The sequence below is a fragment of the Aristolochia californica genome, unplaced genomic scaffold (genome assembly GCF_029961685.1).
Source record: "Aristolochia californica isolate CCGP_79_NKW_82.1479 unplaced genomic scaffold, dmAriCali1.0.hap1 SCAF_10, whole genome shotgun sequence".
NCBI classification, from domain to species: Eukaryota; Viridiplantae; Streptophyta; class Magnoliopsida; order Piperales; family Aristolochiaceae; genus Aristolochia; species Aristolochia californica.
Window position 1 is genome coordinate 28,232,661 of NW_027181771.1, and position 20,601 is coordinate 28,253,261.

The window sequence follows — 20,601 nt, forward strand, 5'->3', positions numbered from 1 at the left end:
ATAAATTCGGATTTTTCAATACAATAAAATACCAGCATGACATTTGATTCTTCCAATGCGAATATATCATTAAATACATATCAGATTGGCAAAAACAATTATCCTTCTAAAAATAGAATTATGTACCTTTAATCAAAGTATAACCTCACTTCATAAAATATAATTACCAAAAGATAAATAATCTAATAGATTTCGGTCTATGTCATCTGGCCTAACTAAGCACTATTTCTCTTTTTTTTCCAGCATGACCATTGACTCTTCCAAAATCAATATAACATTATCAAAAACTCAAATAGAGAATTGGTTGAATAGGTAAAAAAATAGACTTACATATATTTATTTTGATATATAAATCTCCATATAAAGTCACGTTATTTATAGCATAAAATACCTTGGAAGTTGAAATTTTTTGCTGTTACTCGAACCTCTTTTGCAATCTGACCTTCACTCATTCAAATATCAATATCTCTTTGTAGATAAATTTGATTGGAAAATTTTGTTTTTCGTTGGAAAGTAGACTCAAATATATTTTTGTAAATATATAATTTGAAATATGAAAAACTAATTATAGAGGTAAAAACCACAAAGAAAACTATGGGTGTAGGGACTGAAAAAAAACAAACGTAGACTTAGGGTTTAGGGTTTAGAGACAAGGATCTCATTATCTCTGTGGGTTGACCAAGTCAACTCACAGAACCTTCTCTGATACCATGTTGAATTTGTGGAAAAGAAAAATACTTTATTGACTTCACTAACATATTATAATCAGAGTACATGAACCTCTATTTATAATAGAGGAAGGTAGTAGAGTCCAATTACAATAAAACTACCTTTGTCCCAATTACACCCAAACTCTAACACTTAAAGATAATCCCTAGCATAATTAAATAGCTCAATATAGATAAAAGACAAACATAACTCAAACTAGAACTCTTATAGGACGTGACGATAAGATAAAGATGTCTTTGTGAGTCCTTCTTGATCTTCCAACTTATGTGATAAGGATGTCAGCTCATGGTAATCATGGTGGGTCCTACTTCTTATGTGCTTGGACCCATCTTGTGAGCCTTTCTTCATCATGTGACCCATCTTATAATACTCTTAGATATGTGGGTCTTCCCTGGTCGTGTGGGCTTGGACCTATCTTCCAACAAAGATGAAGATGAGGAAGTGGCAGAGAGCAGACTTGAAGTGGTGGTGAAGAGGAGGAAGTGGCAAAGAGCATACTTGAAGTGGTGGTGGCAGCATTAGGGGAGGAGAAACTTGGAAGAGAGACCATCAGAGTTTTTATTTTATAGAATAAGTCATACTCATCATCAGTAAGGGTCTTCTTTTTTGTTAGTTAGGCAGACTTGTCCTCCTTTGTACCACTTACAGAGGCTTGATTAGCCTTGGCCCATTCTGGCCTGCCATGGATTTTCCAACACTGATTGATAGAGTGGCCATATCTCTGACAATGGGTGCATTTCTTGCCTTCTTTTCATTCCTTCTAACTCTTCCACGGCCTCCTCTATAATTTCTTCCACTGCCTCAGTCGCGGTCGGTTGGTGTGTTCATTTTATTGAAGCACATAGATAATGATACATTAATAGGAGAAGGGGAAAAAAGTTTGGAATGCAGAGTAATGTGTCACATATATCATCAAAAGTGGGAATATCATAGGCGCTATGGAGTTGAGTATTAACAACCTCGAGATATAGCTTAATATTTTCTAGACAAATGACAGTGATTAAGGCTTCCTTCTGCTTGTCTTGGACATAGATATTAGTGGAGTTAGGCTAAACGAGATTCCATTCTTGAAGAAGGCCACAAAATCTAGCCAAGTAAGTAAATCTAGTCATGGATATTTTCTCCTTTATTAGTATTAAACATACTTTGGAGAATATCATATGGCCTTTGTAAGTTGTTGGAGCTAGAGTATAACTTAGCACATGTTATCCAAATTTTCTTAGAGGTGTCTAGATGGAAAACATTTTTGGAGACAAGCACTTCCTTATTGTTGATGAGCGAACTAATCACCAAAGTGTCATTTTTTAACCACTTAGCAAGATTCTCATCAATGGGTGGCCCAAGTTTGTTTGGGTGACCTAGTAGGTCCTTTGTCATAAGAAAGCATCGAACCAATTTGGACTAACTGAAATAATTGGATATCCCTTGGAAGGGTATGGTGGTAATCTTGAGAATATCATTCTTACAACTCATGTATTATTCAGCCATCAGAGACAATGCAAGGGTAATAATTCACTCAAAGGTGAAGTAGTCTAAGTAAAAGGCTTGTAGAACCAAGTGAAGCCAAGACTAGCTCGGGTATATGGGAGGAGAACCCAAGCAAGATTTTCCTCATCAATGGGTGACCCAAGTTTGTTTGGGTGTGACCTATGTTATGCACGCAATAACATTATTATTTTAGTTGTTTTATTTAATTTACTTTATTTTATTTCAGTTTTAGGCCATAGGGGTATTTTTGGAATTATTCATTAATAGGGATATTTTTAGAATATTTTATTCATAGGGATATTTCTTTAATATTTTATTAGACCCTAATAGGGTGAACCCTATTTAAGGGGTAAGAGTAATGAGAAAAGGAAGCATTGAAGTATTAAGAATTAGGTTAAATCTAGCGTAGAGGGGCTTAGAGTTCTCCTCAACGAGCTCTAGGGTTATCAAGCTTCCCTTAGGCTTGATCTTTCGTTTTCATTTTCCCCGTGTCTTCCTGCTACCCTATGATAATGCCTGGAAGACCCGTAACCTGGGGCAGATTGCAGATCCTCCCAAAGAATCCTTGTGTCAGATCTGGGACCGTAACAACTGGTATCAGAGCGGGAACACAATGGGTTATTCTATATCCCAAGAAAGATGGATTGTTATGGGTAAGGAATTGGAGGAAATACGAGCACGGTTAGATGCTTCCATTGAACGTTATGGAAGGGAGAAACTCGTTGTTGCAGCAAAAACAGGTCATACGACCTCAAATCTCTATCTCGGACGGGCAGAACGGCCCATGGCCGGAAAAATCAAAAATTTTGTCTCGAGAGGCGGACGCAAAAAATCAACAGAAATTAGTCCTCCCATGCTCACGGCAACAAGCCAATGTTATGCACGCAGCCATATTCCGTTCCGCACGGGAGGGGGAAAATTTTCGTGCCGCACGGGAGGGGAAAACTTTCCCGGACATTCCCACCGAAAAATATTTCCGAGAGTCTGTCTCGGCAAAATTCCAATCGGCGAAGCCTCCAAGGGCTGCTAGTCACCGCAAGAGCAACACGAGACTCCGTCGGCGACAATTCCGCCCGATTCGGCGACATTCCAACAACAGAACCGTCGACATTCCAGCAGAAGATCGTCGGAGATATTTCCGCAAAAGACCATCGGCGACAATTCAGCAAAAGACCCGTCGGCGATATTCCAGTAGAACCGTCGGCGATATTCCGAGAGCCCTCTGTCTCGGCAACTCTCCCATCGGCAAAGCGAAGCCCCAACGGGCTGCTCTTCATCACCCAAAAATCAGGCGATTCCGTCGGTGCCGAGAGAGAGGAAGGAAACGTCTGTTGCCGGACTTCATCGGTGCCATGAGGAAAGGATCCACCGGCCGCAGTTCGGGAGTGCCGAAGGAAGAAGACGACTCCCGATTAAATTTTCCTAACTTAGGAAAATTTAATCTGCCCGGTTCGCTGACTCTCACGCCGGACCGGGTTTCGAAACCGAGTCAACCCAGCTTAACTCAGACCGGCCAACAAAAAAAAAAGAAAAAAAGTGGGCGAACAGAGGGGGCGTCATAGCTATCGCGGATGCTACTTCAGCACCTGTGAAGATGTCGACATACAGACACTACTTCCGAGCTTGAGGACAAGCTCGTCTTCCAAGGGGGGTGTAATGTTATGCACGCAATAATATTATTATTTTAGTTGTTTTATTTAATTTACTTTATTTTATTTCAATTTTAGGCCATAGGGGTATTTTTGGAATTATTCATTAATAGGGATATTTTTGGAATATTTTATTCATAGGGATATTTTTTGAATATTTTATTAAACCCTAACAGGTTGAACCCTATTTAAGGGGTAACAGTAATGAGAAAAGGAAGCATTGAAGTATTAAGAATTAGATTAAATCTAGCGTAGAGAGGCTTAGAGTTCTCCTCAACGAGCTCTAGGGTTATCAAGTTTCCCTTAGGCTTGATCTTTCGTTTTCATCTTCCCCATGTCTTCCTACTACCCCTACGGTAATGCCTGGAAGACCCGTAACTCGGGGCAGATTGCAGATCCTCCCAAAGAATCCTTGTGTCAGATCCGGGACCATAACTACCTAGTAGGTCCTTTGACACCAACTTGAATACAAACAGTCTAGATTCCAATCTCTAAGAGTTAGGCAAGATATGATTGATTTAAATTAAATAAATCAGGCCTAATCAAGGAGATATTGTGGGGTTGTAAATTCTCAAAAGCCAGAAACTTACTTCAAATAGATTGGCGCCACCTTGGCTTTCCAAAGGAACACTTCCTTAACTCTTTTGTTCTTGCTTATTTTTATGTAACAACCAATCTTCCAACTATAATTTCTCATGAAGATTGAGTCAAGAACAAGCAATCAACTCGTGGTTTGAATCAACAAGAGATTTGGCATCTCTTTTGCACAAACTTTGCACTAAAAAAACCTTCTTTTTTCTTTCTTTTTTAATAAAAAATTGATGAACCTTGGCATTAGAGATGGGCATATACTTATAATGCTCATATGAAGTCCGAAACCTCAAAAAAAAAAAGACAAAGGGCCGAGTAGAGTTTCAACTCTTCAAACAACTTTGATAAAGGTAAAGCTTAGCATAGTAGCCAAGTAATAAGATTTTTGAAATCCAATGAATCAAAACCATTTATAGTAGGCTGAAGAATCATTTTTCTTCATCATAAATCTTGCATCCACGAGACAGTAACTTCCCATGCAAAAACAATTCAGCATAAACCGATTTTTCAGCCAAAACTTTCAAATCAACTGAAAAAATAGCTTTTGACAAGCTTCTTCCAATATGAGATATATAAAACTCAATGCTTACATATAATAAAGAGAGTCATCTCTAAATCATCTTCCAAAGGTAAAAACTCGAGATCATGGGTTCATTAATGGATCATAATAACAAGAATGAAACACTTATCTTAACAATCGTCAATCTTGCTTCACAAATAGCCTTTTATAAGTATTTTTTTTCATAAACTCCTTAGAACATTCTTTTGATGTGGGGATTCTAAAATCAAAGCTCTGATACCGTGTTGAATTTAGGACCTCATGCTTGGAACCTCAAGCAAGATGAAAGATGGAAAAGAGAGGGGGAAGAGAAGAGAAGAAAAAAAAAGTGAGAAGAGAACAAGGGAGATGACAAACTTTAGGCTAGGAGAGAGATTCTTCCACGCATTGTGAGAGGAGGAAAGCTTGATTGAAATACCTTCAACCAAGACCCCTATTTATAATTTTTCCATTCATGTTTAGGAAAACTTCTCAATCAATTAACTCCCTAATTACATCAATCAAGGAACGATTACAAAATCAATGGAGAGAATTCTAGCATCCTTTATGGGATGACGCCTCATGCCACACCTCATAGACGTGTGGGCTTAATGAGCTTGGTCCCACCTTCTAACGGATGATTTGAATCGTTGATCGAAGTTCTAATTTTAATGAATAATTTTCTCGCCTACAAAAGGTATTTTAAGAATTATAAAAAAATATAAAAGAAATTAACTTTTGTATTTGTGGGGGGCCATCATAACTTGGGAAAAGGTAATGAGATGCATCTCATGAAATATTTCATACAACACCTATAGGTAGACAATCAATTTATTAATATTTGATTAAATGTTCATAATTGATTGAACAAGGGTCATTAGTTCTTCTCACTAAACTTTTTGAAATTTTTGGACATCATACCTCAGTAGTGCCAAACCTTTGAAATTTTTAGATTTAGCTAAATAGCAATAACCCCATCTTTTGAAATCCATAGAAATCCCTATAGTTTTATAATATTATGAATTTACAAACCATATTTAACTATCAAATAGTAAGTATAATTTACACACCGAAGGCATAATAAATCATCGGCCGCCTGAAAGTAAGGACTCGACCATGGACGTACTTTGACTAAATCCATAATCCGTGGAAGAATTATAGCAGCTTGTTAAGCTGTCGTAATGTTCACTCCTCTCTAAAAAGTTCCAAGACACTAACTCTGTTAAAGGGGCATCCCCATCCAAAATCTGAAGAACTTCCCTCATTCTAGGCCGAGCCTCTGCCACCGGATGCGAGCAAAGCAGGCCAAGCTTCAGTACCAGCTCCATTTCATCTTTGATATAATCACCCCCGAGTTTGGGATCGCTCGATTCTAGGATTGATCCTCTTTTCCAACAGCTGAAAACCCATTCCGTCAAAACCAACTCTTCCCCTGATACAGTGGATGCGTGTACGGGCCTCTTTCCAGCGGCGACCTCGAGCAGGAAAACCCCAAAAGCGAAGACATCTGAACTGGTGGTAACTTTGCTTGTTTGTATGATCTCCGGCGCCATGTACCCAATCGTTCCCATGATGTGGGTAGTTCTGGGACCCGCTCCGTGGTCGTATAACCTTGCCAAACCGAAGTCACCTAACTTCCCGTTCAGGCTTCTGTCAAGCAGAACATTGCTGGCTTTTACGTCTCTGTGGAGGACTATCTGCTCCCATTCCTCATGTAAGTAGAGAAGACCTGAAGCTACTCCTTTTAATATATTGAATCTTTGATTCCAATTAAGAGAAGACTTGTGATCGAAGAGGTATTTGTCAAGACTGCCATTGGGCATGTAATCATAGACAAGGAGAAGCTCTCCTTTACGCCGGCAGTATCCAAGCAGTTGTACCAAATTGCGGTGGCGCATCCGACCCAGGCTCACGATCTCTGCTACGAACTCTTTCATCCCCTGTTTTGAATCATGAGAAACTTTCTTCACAGCAACTTCAATCTTGGACGAGGGTAGTATACCTCTATAAACCCGACCAAAGCCTCCTATTCCTAAAAGCTCCTTATCTCTGAATCCCTTGGTAGCAGTGAACAAGTCCTTGTACCTGAACCTATGGGGTCCGTATTCGCGTTCCCAATCTTCCACCACTTCACTGTATTTGATCTTCCTTCTCACAAAAAACATAACTGCAGAGACGGCGGCTAACGTGAGAAATCCAGTAATGACGGGCAACCCAATCGTCAAAACCTTGGTTTTCGGTTTGGGTGTCATTCGAGGAAGTGCGGGGAGGGAAGAAAGATCCAGTGCTTGAGCTTGGCCGTTCATCTTGTAGCTCCATCCGAGTATGTAGTGAGACGTCACAAGCTGGCTTGTAGATGAAGAGAAGCCGACATACATGGGGTCTAAGAACACAGACGCAAGGTCGACCTTTGCAGAGAGAAGCGGGCAATGGGGTTTGGGTACTTTAACCGGAGCCACTGTTACGTTGAGCAGCTTATCCACTCCATCATATTCTATCCAAGTCTGAACGGGGATTCCACTACTGAGGCTGAAGTTGTTCCAGCGATCCTCAGCAAAATAAGCAGCGGGAGCTGAGGCGATAGAGACCAATCCATTGATATCGATTCCGATATGGTTTGCGTCGACATCTCTGTACCCGATGCTTTTGGCGGTATCATGCTCGACCGCAAAGATGTGATTGGTTGGATCCCCATTGTTACTCGAATTGAAGACGCCAAAAAACTGCTCAGGTAAGCTTCCGGGAAGCTGAAATGACGGAGAAATGACGAAGACAAATCCTTGGCCGTTGAAATTGGGAATTTTAGGGACGATGGCAGAAACGAATGTGGTGGAGAAAGAGAGAGTGGAGTTACCCGTGGATGAGTTCTTGAAATGTAAAGGAGCCTTATAGAAGGCGCGGCTTTTGTGCGTCTCGGTATAGTTAGTGAGACGGAGGAGGCCGTTGTGGGTTACGGTGGCCAGGCCTCCGAGGATCAAGTCGGCGTTTGTGAATCCGTTGTAAGCGAAGTCTGTGCGATCAGGATGTACAGGCCCGAAGAGGACAATGGTTAGTAATATTTTGATGAACATGGCAGAAAAAAGTCTGTACTCCGACATGGCCGTGGCCTAATGCGTTTGAGACGTTTGTAAGACGTGGTGTGGTTTTATTTAACGAAAGAAGAGAAATAAACAAAGAGAAAGAGATTTCTTTTATCTTATTTTTTTTCTTCTTCTCAGATTTTATGATTTTGGGAGAAAATTATTACCTACGTGAAATAATAATTTTCTCTCTTAGTTTCTATCAAATATTAAAAAAAAAAAAATTCTTTTTTTATGTGGTTCCAAACAAACCATTAATGTAACGTAATGGGACCCACTTTTACTGGCCTTCTTGTCAAACATACCTGCCGTGTCGTATAAAATATCCCACGACTGACATTCACCGACATTGTGGGTTACATCGCTTTTATGTGGACACATACAAGGCACAGTTGCTCCATGTCCATCAACGATCTTTGCAACTGTTTCACCATGACAATACGTTCATCATGTTGAAAATTCTTAACAACTTTTTCTCTCCAAATCGGTTCATTGGAGCAATTTTTTTATTCAATAAATTATAGTTATTTTTAGTCACCTCTAATTGGTTTATTTACATTTTTTTTTAGTGGCATCTCTAATAAAGTCCATTACTTTGTTTGGTTATCTATATAAATTTCTAAAGCTTGTAGAATTTTCAAATACATATGAAAATCAGGCAGCATGTGGTTTCCTCTTAAGTATTCTTGTGTGTTTTTTAGTTCTAGTTCATTTGGTTTCCTCTACTTATTTTTGCCATTGGGTCACTATTGTAATCGAATTATTTTTTCTATATTAAATAACGTCAAAAACACTTATCTTTAGAATATTGTTCCCTTTTAAATATCAATTATGCATAGTGGCATATTGCCACCATCATCTATCTATTTTCATGCCTTGTTTGATCACCTACATGCAAAAAACAAGAGAAGTTTGATCACCTACATGCAAAATAATATAGCGAAAGAAAAGCAAACTAAAAATAAAGTGAACAAAGTGGACTTTTTTTGGTAAATTGCCAACACTATAGACTTTCATGCCTTGTTTGGGTGATTGTTCAAGGGAATCTATTAAAACAAAATATATATATATATATATATATATATATTATTCTTGTGTCTACAACGCTATTTGAAAAGTGATTCCAATGATTAACTTCATCACGTAAATATAACTTGTTGATTTGATTGTTGGAACCAATTCTTTATATATTATCTATTTATTGTACTTTTTAACAAAGCCTTGTAGTTTGGTCATTTTTTAAATAAATAATTGTCATTAATCTTACCGTTTAAGGTTGACTCGATGTATTGAAGTGAGCATACTTACTAATTTAGCTAATCAAGAATAACAAATATCATTGATTTACCATGAGAGTGAGGGAGGTTTTCAATAAGGTCAAGTTATATGTCTTTCTATATTGATTTTGTGCAAAGTAAATGTTGTAACAACCATGCCAAAGATGAAGTGTCAAACTACTTTTTTTTTGTATATTGTACTTCATCACCTAATTAATCTTCAATACCATGTTTCATACATTAAAAAAAGAATGTGTTCTTTTAACTTCATGTATATATCAAGAAATACTCTCTTAGCCTGAACTCAACAACAATTTTGTCTACCTTTATCCAATCCTCAAATAACAACATAGAGTTCCTAAATTCATTGTAGAGATACTTGGATTTTGTTATCGTAGATAGACAATAGCTAGAAAAGTTGAGAATAGTCAATATTAGTGGGCCTATGATCATTCATCAATCATCATCTTGAGTGTCTCAAATGTCATTGTAGTTTACTTAGTGCAAAGAAAAGTCTTTTTTGTTGAGATTGCGAGTGTTTTGCCTTATTTGGGTTAATGGTCTTTCGCTAAACTTTGGTAATACTCCATCATCGTCCCCAAGAAGCCTCCCAACTATTTCATGATTCTGACACCAGTCAATCAACTATCACTTGCAAGTTCTATAAATCACCAACTACAACTCTTGCAATCAAAATGTGCATTTGGATAGTTTGACGAGCGATTTATGTTCCCTCAATGCCTCCAATTGATAAGTGTTTATACATGTTATTATGTTGCTTCAAAGTGTTACTATCAACCAAGATGTTACCAAATATTAGTACTAAAAAGAATCCTAAAAAAAGGTATATAAACCCTATCATAAGGCCTTGGAAGGTGGCTACCATATTCATTTATGCAAATCGCATAACTCATTATGATCTTTAGTAATTATTATGACTCTAAAATGTTGCTTTCTCAGCATCAGGACCTCGGAAAGAGAAAAAAACTAGGACAAGTAACCTAACTTTGTATACTTACAAGGATATCTCAACAACTAAAATAAATAGATTAACTTGAACCACCACCTTCAAAGATATGATGAATACTACTCTTCTCTATGAGCTGGAGATATTTGGGGAAGAAAAGACGGGTGGAGGAATCATAGACTTTTGAAAGTAACTTTCTCATCTCAAAATATAATTTATGACCCTAACCAAAGTAAAGGCTCTGCGTATGCTTCACCACATAGAAGAAGATTAACAACCTTCATATATTTCACAAATTGACTGTGAATTGTTCTAAATCAAGAAAGGGGAGAATTCGGATCACTGACAAAGGATCCGAAGCTCCTTGATTTTGAAACTCCAGCAGTTTAGGGCCTGAGTTTTATTGTACTGAGTCCAAATCTAAAATATTCAACATATAAACACAGAAAAGAAACTAGATTACAAAACTAGAGGCATTAAACAATCATCGGCCACCCGATAGCAGTGATTCCGTTGCTGAAGATGTCTGACCAAACGCATTATCTACGTTAACTTCACTTCTCTCTAAGCCGCTCGAATCCACTAACTCGGTTATAGGAGCTCGCCCTTCCAAAATCTGAATTATTTGTCTCATCCGAGGGCGATACCCTGCCACCGCGTACGAGCAAAGCAGGCCAAGTTTGAGCACCAGCTCCATTTCATCCATGACATAGTCTCCCCCCAATTTGGGATCACTTGCTTCCAGAATTGATCCACTCTTCCAACAGTTGAAAACCCAGTCCCTCAAAACCAACTCCTCCCCTGAACATGACGTGCCTGGGTACTGGACGGGCCTCCTTCCAGTGGCGACTTCAAGCATGAAAACGCCAAAAGCGAAGACATCTGTGCTCGTGGTAGCTTTGCTTGTTCGGGTGAGCTCCGGCGCCAGGTACCCGATGGTTCCCACGACGTGGGTAGTTTCCGGAGCCGCTCCATGGTCGTATAATCTTGCCAAACCAAAATCACCTAACTTCCCATTTAGATCACTGTCAAGAAGAACGTTGCTGGCTTTCACGTCTCTGTGAAGGACGATCTGCTCCCATTCTTCATGCAGGTAGAGGAGTCCTGCAGCTACTCCTTTTACGATTCGCACTCTCTGGTTCCAATTCAATGTGAACTTGTCATCGAACAGGAATTTGTCTAAACTGCCACTGGGCATATATTCGTAGACCAGGAGGAGCTCTCCTTTACGCCGGCAATACCCAAGGAGTCCTACCAAGTTGCGGTGACGCATCCGGCCCAGGCTCACGATCTCGGAAATGAATTCTTTCATACCCTGTTTTGAATCATGAGAAACTTTCTTCACGGCGACTTCAATCTTGGACGAGGGCAGTATGCCTCTATAAACCCGACCAAAACCTCCTATTCCTAAGAGCTCCTTGTCTCTGAATCCCTTGGTAGCCCTGAACAAGTCCTTGTACCTCAACCTGTGGGGTCCGTACTCCCGTTCCCAGTCTTCCAGTACTTCGCTGTATTTGATCTTCCTTCTTACAAAAATAATAGCAGCAGAGACGGCAGCTAACGTGAGAAATCCTGTAATCAAGGGTAACCCAATTGTCAAAATCCTTGGTTTCGGTTTGGGAGTCACTCGAGGTAGTGCGGGCAGGGAAGATGTATCAAGTGCTCGAGCTTGGCCGTTCATGTTAAAGCTCCATCCAAGTATGTAATGAGAAGCTCGAAGCTGACCAGTAGATGAAGAGAAGCCGACATACATGGGGTCCAAGAGAACAGACGCAAGATCGACAGTAGCAGAGAGAAGCGGGCGCCGGGGTCTGGGTACTTTAATGGGAGCTACTGTCACAGTGAGCTGCTTAAATACTCCATTGTACTCTATCCAAGTCTGTATAGGGTGTCCACTACTAAGGCTAAAGTTGTTCCAGCGACCGTCAGCAAAATATGCAGCCGGAGCTGACTTGATAGAAACCAGCCCGTTGATGTCGATTCCTACGTGGTTATTATCAATATCTTTGAACTCCGTGGACGGAGCGGTATCTTGCTCGACCGCAAAGATGTGATTATTGGAATTTCCATTGTTATTCTCATTGAAAAGGCCAAGAAGCGGCCCAGGGAGGCCTCCAGGAAGCTCAGACGAGGGCGAAATGACAAAGGCAAGTCCATGGCCGTTAAAACTGGAAACTTCTGGGACGATTGCAGAAACGAAGGTGGTGGAGAAAGAGAAAGTGGTGTTTCTGTTGGAGGAGTTCTTGAAATGTAATGGAGCCGTGTAGAAGGCGCGGCCTCTCTGCGAAGGAGTATTGTTAGTTAGGCGAAGGAGACCGTCGTGGGTGACGGTGGCGATGTCTCCAAGAATCAAGTTGGCGTCACTGAATCCATTGTAGGCGAAGTCTGTTCGTTGGGGTCCTCTAGCTCGGAGGAGGTTAATCATTAGGAGGATCTCCAGGAACATTGCAGAGAGAATCAGTACTTGAGTCTGAGAGTTGAAACACCAAGATGCCGTTTTGTAAGAATATGGTTAAAGAAATTTAATCTGTCTCATTTAAGCTCCACTGCCCGAATCATCTTAAGATATTATTAATGAGTCATGAGTCTAGGGGGGCCGCTTTACCTCGCCGTCTCCTCCAAGGTACCCGAGAGGGACAGTTTCACGGACACCAGAGACGTGGAAGAAACCAGGAACGGCGGAGCGGTAGGGAAACCTGGACCACCATTATTTTTCGTCTTTGGTGCAACTGGATCTAAGTTGAAAGAATTAAGTAAGTGTTTTTACCAGCGATTTGTTCCAGTACCTTGTAAATATAACATTAATTGTCAAATAGGATAAGTTGATTAATGCCGTCTTACACCTGGCAAAATAAAATATCATTATTTGAGATAGTTTATGTCACGACAAGAAAACTTACTTCTGCTAGTGAATTTTTTGCTTGTACACTGCTAATGAATTTTGCAAATTCACTGCTATAGAATTTAAATCTCTAGCAACAAATTTACAAATTGATTGCTATAAAATTTAATCTCTAGCAGAGAATTTAGCAATTCAGTGCTAGAGAATTTGAACTCTAGCAGCAAATTTGGAAGTTCACTATTAGAGAATTTCTAGCAGGTAATTGGTAAATTTATTGCTATAGAAAACTTTAGCAACAAATTTCCAAATTCCTTGCCAGAAATGTTACTCTTACAATGAATTTATAAATAGCTACTAGAGATTGAACTCTAATGAATTGGTAAACTCGTTGCTAGAAATGTAGTTTTTTGTAGATTTTTTGGCTGCTTTTCCAACAAAAAATTTAAAGTAGAAAAGTTTGAGAATTATAATTTTTATTTTTAGTTAAATTCATATTTTTCCTATTTAATATAAACATAATATGTAATGATAAAAAAGAAAAAAAATTATACAAACAAAAACATTGATAAAATATAAAAAAATTAATTAATTAAATTATGAAACTATATGTACATAAAAATATATATATGCAAAAAGTCCGATTTTTAAAAAAAATTATACAAAAATTAACAAAAAAAATTATACAGAATGTGGGGAAGGATATGGAGGAGAATGACTCTAAAATTGCATCAGCTGAAAGAATCGATGCAACTCATCTTAGACTCTTGCTTGCTTATTATCCACCACAACCTTCATCTTATCCTTGTACTCAGCTCATGGATTCTTCAACTGTTCATCAACACAACTTTCAAACTCCAATGTCTCACAAAGTACATCTCTCAACTACTCTCTAGTTTGCCACAACTCCTCTATATGTGCAGTCGTCTAAGACGAAGATGATCGGGCTATCTTGGGTACATGCAATTGAGCTAAACCCAATCTCTTAATATACCCAGATCTAACTCCATGAGTGATCATCTCAATGGCACACTCATCAATTGGCTCACCAGCCTCATACGCTTCTCGTACCAATCGTTGCATCTCCTTCGATGAAAAATAATATAAGAAAGTTATAATTATTTTTGCTTAACATAAAATGGAAAAATAATATAAGAAAGTTATAATTATTTTTGCTTAACATAAAATGTACATTTTATAAGAAAGTTAAAGTTATAATTGTACTTACATATTCTTCTTAGAATACTCAATCCATCTGTACTAGGACTTACGAGTAATATGAGATTGCTCAATATCATAACAACTTTCACCCTACATATTTAAAAGTATGTATATAATGCATCACATTAGTAATACAATTAGAAGAAAATATACTCCAAGTTAAATACATACTATCTCCTCTCGGATACGTATAAAAGGCTTCATTTTATAGTATTTCAAACTCATTTTCTAATGTTTTTGACATTTACTCGAGAATATTTTTTGCAAATTAAAATTAACCATTATTAAAATAGAGAATAGTTGAGACTTTGAAACACAACCTCTAGAAAATCTATTTTCCTGAAACCTCTCCCTCTTAAATACATCCACACACAACTACTGCCAATACTCAAGGGAAACTCTTCTATAGTGATTGGAGTGACCTTCATGCTCCTTATACCAGGTGTGAATGAGTGTCTAAATGCAACACACCATATAGAATACATGTTAGCTCGTGTCGCTGCATCACTTTGGATATCGATGTCAAACTTCTTCTAGAAAAAGGGATAATATAAAACATGATCATCTTAACATTGTAAGCCAATGAAAAAATGAAAAAAAATCTAATTAAGTAATTTGTAACATTTACCTCAATATAAGCATACGCATAAGCTAATTGATAGTTGGTGCAGGCTTCGAATTTGTCTACCTTCACCTCCCTGTGGTTCCAAAGGATTTGGCCCACCCAATGAGTGAAAGGTGGACTATAGGGCCTTGATGTTGTCTTGTATGAATTTCTAAAGTCCATCGGGGAACTCCTATCAAGCTCTCTCATAATGGCATCCACTTTCCAACCCTTGGTCAACTGCATTCTTGCCTCATTAGTGCCAATATGGATGGAGAGGACATGGATGGAAATGATGTGGATGAAGAAGGTGTGGGTGGATTTAAATACATAAAGTAAATAAATTACTGCAAACAAAGTATTATTTAACATAAATGAAGAATAATAATTAGTTTGACTTCATACCATGTGTCTCTGAGACACGATCATCCCCACACCTCCTCCCCCCTCCCCCCAAAGTAGCTCACTACCATGCATCTTTAATATTGGTTCAATTGAATGATCGTCCTCAAATGATTCCAGGTGTGAGAGTGGTGATAGCTTAGGTGGACGACGAGGCATGATATAAAATGACATGCATAATATGTTTATAACATCAATAATTCCATTACTAAAATTAATAGCACTAATGATATTTCAAATAAATAATTTGACATAAACTAACACCGTTTCCTTTAGAAATTTTTTTCAAATCCATTGTCATATAATTGCATTTCTTCATCAACTTCTTCCTGCTCTTCTTCCGCCTCTTCTTCAAACCTTGCATTAATAATTCTTCATCAACCTCATCTTCTTCGTCTACATTCTCATCTTTATCTTAATCGTATACTACTTGAAATAACATGCTTGTGTGATCTGGAGGAACATTTGACGTAGTCCTAGCCCAACATCATCGTCCACTTGGACCATATGGAGATTAGTATTTGACAACTCTTGTTGGTCGGTAGTTGTTTCATCAATTGTGGATAATTATTTCTCTAACATATCAAGCAAACTTTTCATAATCACAGTCTAAACTACGCGCCACAAACCTCCACTTTTAGGGTCCTCTATGTAGTAAACCTGTTTTACTTGAAATGCCAATATGAAAAGGGTCATCATTGCACCATGTCCAGGAGGTATTAGAACTGGTAAACTAGTTATCTATCATGATACATTGTCTATTATTACTTATATAAAACCATTTATTCTTGAACACATAAAAAAATTATTTCCCAAATTCAATTATATTAGTTACAACTCGACAATTGCCACGGTAATTATCTTCGTAATACCCCTTTACAAATGATATCACTATTTTGAGTACTACGATTTGCCTCAAGTTGGTCTGTGTGGCTGCATATGCCTTTTATAATACAACTCAAGTAGCTACTACTTGATATAGGACCCATACCAAGATGGTAGATTTTATTATTTAGTTGAAGTTGGCCACAAGCCTCAAGAGTTTTGACCTATGATAAATTAGATGACATCAACAATACTAACATGCAAAAAAAATTATGAGCTTATATATATATTTGATGGATAGAAATAACCTTAGTGTAGAATTTAGGACTCTTTCATAATGATCTCAAGCCAAAGAGGGAGAGGAGAAGAAGAAGAAGAAGGAGAAGAAGAAGAGAAGAAGAGAGAAAGGAGAGAGTTTAGATATCGACTTCTAGGAGAAGGGAGAAGAGAGTTTTGCTGAATTTAGGATCTCATGAATAATACCTCGAGCAAGGGGAGAGAGAAAGAAAAAAAGGAAAAAGAGTCAGCTCTCAGGTAGAGAGAGAAGAGAAGGAAAATAAAAGAGAGTAGAGAGAGAACACTTCACACGAGAGAGAAGAAAAAAAATAAGAAATTTGCTTGATGAATTCCGAGTTACAATCACCTCTATTTATAGTTGAGGAGGTGATAGAGTCTATGTACAAGTAATTTTAGGACTCCTAATTACATTCCAACTAGAACTCTCCAAGATAAGCTTATCTTGATAAGATTACATTATCTATTTAAGAAACTAATTTAACTCAACTACAAACACCTTTTTTAAGGACGTGAATCAAGCTAGAGAGCCAACTCTTGGTCTTAACTTGTAGGTCCCACATGATCTTCCAGCTCATGGTATCTTTGTGGGACCCACTTGATCTTCAAATCTTCTATTTAATTCCAGCACATGTTCCTTATCTCTTAGCTAGAGCCACTTTGTATGAGGACTCTTGTTGACACCTCTCGAGCTCATGGTGGGTCCCACCAGGTTGTGGGGCCATGGAGGGTCCCACATTGTAACACTCCCCTTCAAGCTCGGGGTGAGAAAACATCATAGGTGCCCAACTTGCTGCAAATGTTGGACAAAATTTTGTGAGTGATTGGTTTGGTGAGAATGTCTGCAACCTGGTTCTGTGAAGATACATGTTGGAGAGATAACATGCCGACAGTGAATTTTTCTCGTATGAAGTGGTAGTCTATTTCTATATGCTTTGTTCTCTCATGGAAAATTGGATTTGATGTGATGTGAATTGCAGCCTGGTTATTGCCTTATAGATTCATAAGAGCTTCTTTGTAAAAACCCAGTTTAGTTAGGAGATATTTGATCCATAGGAGTTCACTAACTGTGTGTCATGGCTCTGTACTTTGATTCTATACTATACCTTGCAATAACATATTGTTTCTTGCTCCTCTATGTAACCAAGTTTCCTCCAACCATCGTACAATATCCCGAAGTAGATTTTTTGTCATCTGTGGATCTGGCCCAGTCTACATCTGAGAATCCTTCGATGTTGAAGTGTCCATGATTTTTATAGAGGAACCCTCTTCTTGGTAGTCGTTTTAAATATCGTAATATCCGTTCTAGTGCTTGTGAATGATTGAGTTGTGGTTTGTGAATATATTGACTTACCACAGTGATTACATATGAAATATCTGGCCTCGTTACTCAAAGATAAAAAAGTATTCCTACCAATCTTTGATATTTTCCAACATCTACTTCTTCTCCAGTACCTGCACATAATTTTGTATCCGAGCCTATAGGAGTTTTTGCTGGTCTACATCCCAGCATTTCGGTCTCCTCCACTAGGTCAAGGACATACTTCATTTGAGATAATATAATACCATATTTGGATTGTAGTACTTCAATGCTCAAAAAATATTTGAGCAGTCCGAGATCCTTTGTCTTGAATTCAGTACATATCCTTTCTTTTGTCTTTTGGATGCCCTCAGGATCACTGCCAGTTATAATAATGTCATCAACATATACGGCTAGAATTACATTTCCCTTCAGTGTGTCTTTAATAAAGGCAGAGTGATCTCCAGAGCATTTGTGAAATCCGGCCCGTATGTGTTCTTCGCTAAATTTTTCAAACCATGCACGAGGCAACTGTTTGAGACCATAAATAGATTTTTGTACTCGACATACGGACTCTCCTCAACCATATACCCAAGTGGTTGCTGCATATAAATGTCCTCCTTTATATCCCCATTCAGAAAAGCATTTTTTACATCAAGTTGATAGACCTGCCAGGAAGAGTTAGCTGCCAAAGATAATAACAAACGTACCAAGTTTAATTTTGCCACTGGAGAGAAGGTTTCTTCATAATCAATGCCATAACATTGTGTGTAGACTTTAGCAACAAGGTGAGCTTTCAATCTAGCCACGGACCCATCTGGATTGTGTTTCATCGTAAATACCCATTTGCAACCGACGGGTTTCTTATATGAAGGAAGGGGGACTAGTGCCCATGTCTTATTTTCATAAAGAGCCTGCATTTCTTCATCCATAACCGCCTTCCACCCTGGATGTTTGAGAGCTTCCTGATAGTATTGTGGTACATGTACGGAGGAAATATCCAATAGAAATTGACAACAAATAGGGGATAGACAATGATGAGACACAAAGTTTGTTATGGGATGAGAAGTAGAAGACATGGTGCATGATCTGGGCTCTTTCCTAATAGCAATAGGACGGGTATCATATTTTGGGCCAAAAATAATCGGAGAAGATGGATATACCTTTGTAGGATCCGACAACTTAGCAGGTGCGGTGTCAGCCAATGTTTCTAGGGGCTGAGTAGTTTCTCCAATATGGGGCACAACTGGTTAGGTAATGTTACAAACTTTTAAAGATTATTTCCAAATATTGTTAGCTAAAAAAAAGAAAATTTCCAAGGGTAGATCATGAAATACTTTCCTGATATTGTTGATCAATAACAGAAAATAAAAAAATGAAGCAAAAAAATTCAGCTTAAATTCGGATCTTCATATGCAATAGGATATGAGCATGACCTTTCATTCTTCCAAAGCAAATTTATCCTTAAATATATATCATATTGACATAAAATTTTATCCTTATTAAACTAGACTTAAATAATTTTCATCCATGTATATATTCTATTCATAAAATATACTTATTTTGAGACAAATAATCTGATATATTTTGGACTTTGTAATTTGTCCCAACTAGTAATCTTTCTCCTTTGGCCAACAAGAACATTGACTCTTCCGAGATCGATAGCTCCATATAAAAAATTCAGATTGAGAATTGGTTGAATATGTAAGAAAATAGACTTATAGTTATTTATTTTGATGTATAATTATCCATATAAAGTCTTGTTATTGATGTCATAAAATAGCTCAAAATTTGAAGCTTTCTGCTGTTGAACAAAACTTTTCTGCTACTTAACCTTTTTTGCTTCAGATATCGATTTATATTTCTAAAAAAATCTAATCTGAATGATTATTTTTGAGTTTTAAACTAGACTCAAATATATTTCCAACTATATATAATTTTCTATATGAAACATACAGTAAGAGAGTAAAAAATCCAATAACAAATATGAATTGGGAAAGAAGACTAAAGGAAATATGAGAAACTCCTCTTGTTTCTTTTTCTTTTTATTTTTCTTCCTCTTCATCCACCACTTATTCTCCATATTCTTCTCCTTTTCCATCTCAGATATTTCCTTGCTTTGAAATCTTGTTGAATTTAGGATCCCAAAATTAGAACCTCGAACAAAGTGAGAGAGGGAGAAAAGAAGAGAGGAAGGGAAAGAGAGAGCCTTTAGGCTAAGAGAGAGCTTGGCCAATTTAAGAGAAGGGGAGAGAGCTTGAATGCTATACCCTAAGCCAATGGCCTCTATTTATAGTTTTTGAAAAGATGTTACAATGTCCATAATGCCCTTAGGACTACAAGCTTTACATAAGAAAAGACATAAGTAGACATGTTCCTCCTTGACACATTACATCCTTGTGCTATCTTTATGAGAAGTCTTCTTATTTATCATGATGCCACCTCTCTTGGACATGTGAACCTTTTCCTTGGATGTGTGGGCCTTCCTTTATTGTGTGGGCTTGAGCCCATCTTCTAATAACAACCTTCTCCTTCAAGTCATCAATTGCCTCTTCAAGTCTTTGGAAGAGCTTCTTGGAATCCTCCTAACATATGAGATGGAATCTCAAGAAGTTAGGGAAGAGCAACCCAAAATAAAAACCATTGCTCTAAAGGCCAAAGTTAGTGCTGAAAATGCTTATAGTGAATAAAATTCCAATGAGGTGAGTTTCATCACTAGACATTTACAAATAATGTATAGGAAAAAGAATAAATTTAGGAAAGGTTAAACCAAAACTCAAAATGACAAATCATTTAT

At 37.9% G+C, this 20,601-nt stretch overlaps 2 protein-coding genes across 2 annotated transcripts; both read right to left on the reverse strand.

Moving 5' to 3' along the window:
- Positions 1 to 6,080: 6,080 nt before the first annotated feature.
- Positions 6,081 to 8,066, reverse strand: LOC137941856 (L-type lectin-domain containing receptor kinase IV.2-like). Its single transcript, XM_068787465.1, has one exon. The coding sequence runs from the start codon at positions 8,064 to 8,066 to the stop codon at positions 6,081 to 6,083; it is 1,986 nt and encodes a 661-aa protein (XP_068643566.1).
- Positions 8,067 to 10,803: 2,737 nt separating this feature from the next.
- Positions 10,804 to 12,765, reverse strand: LOC137941866 (L-type lectin-domain containing receptor kinase SIT2-like). Its single transcript, XM_068787477.1, has one exon. It carries the CDS (start codon positions 12,763 to 12,765, stop codon positions 10,804 to 10,806), a length of 1,962 nt encoding a protein of 653 aa, XP_068643578.1.
- Between the last annotated feature and the right edge of the window lie 7,836 nt (positions 12,766 to 20,601).

What these genes read in the sequence shown, in the direction of transcription:
- LOC137941856 (XM_068787465.1), bottom strand. Translation starts at nt 8,066, where the DNA reads ATGTTCATCAAAATATTACTAACCATTGTCCTCTTCGGGCCTGTACAT.
- LOC137941866 (XM_068787477.1), bottom strand. Translation starts at nt 12,765, where the DNA reads ATGTTCCTGGAGATCCTCCTAATGATTAACCTCCTCCGAGCTAGAGGA.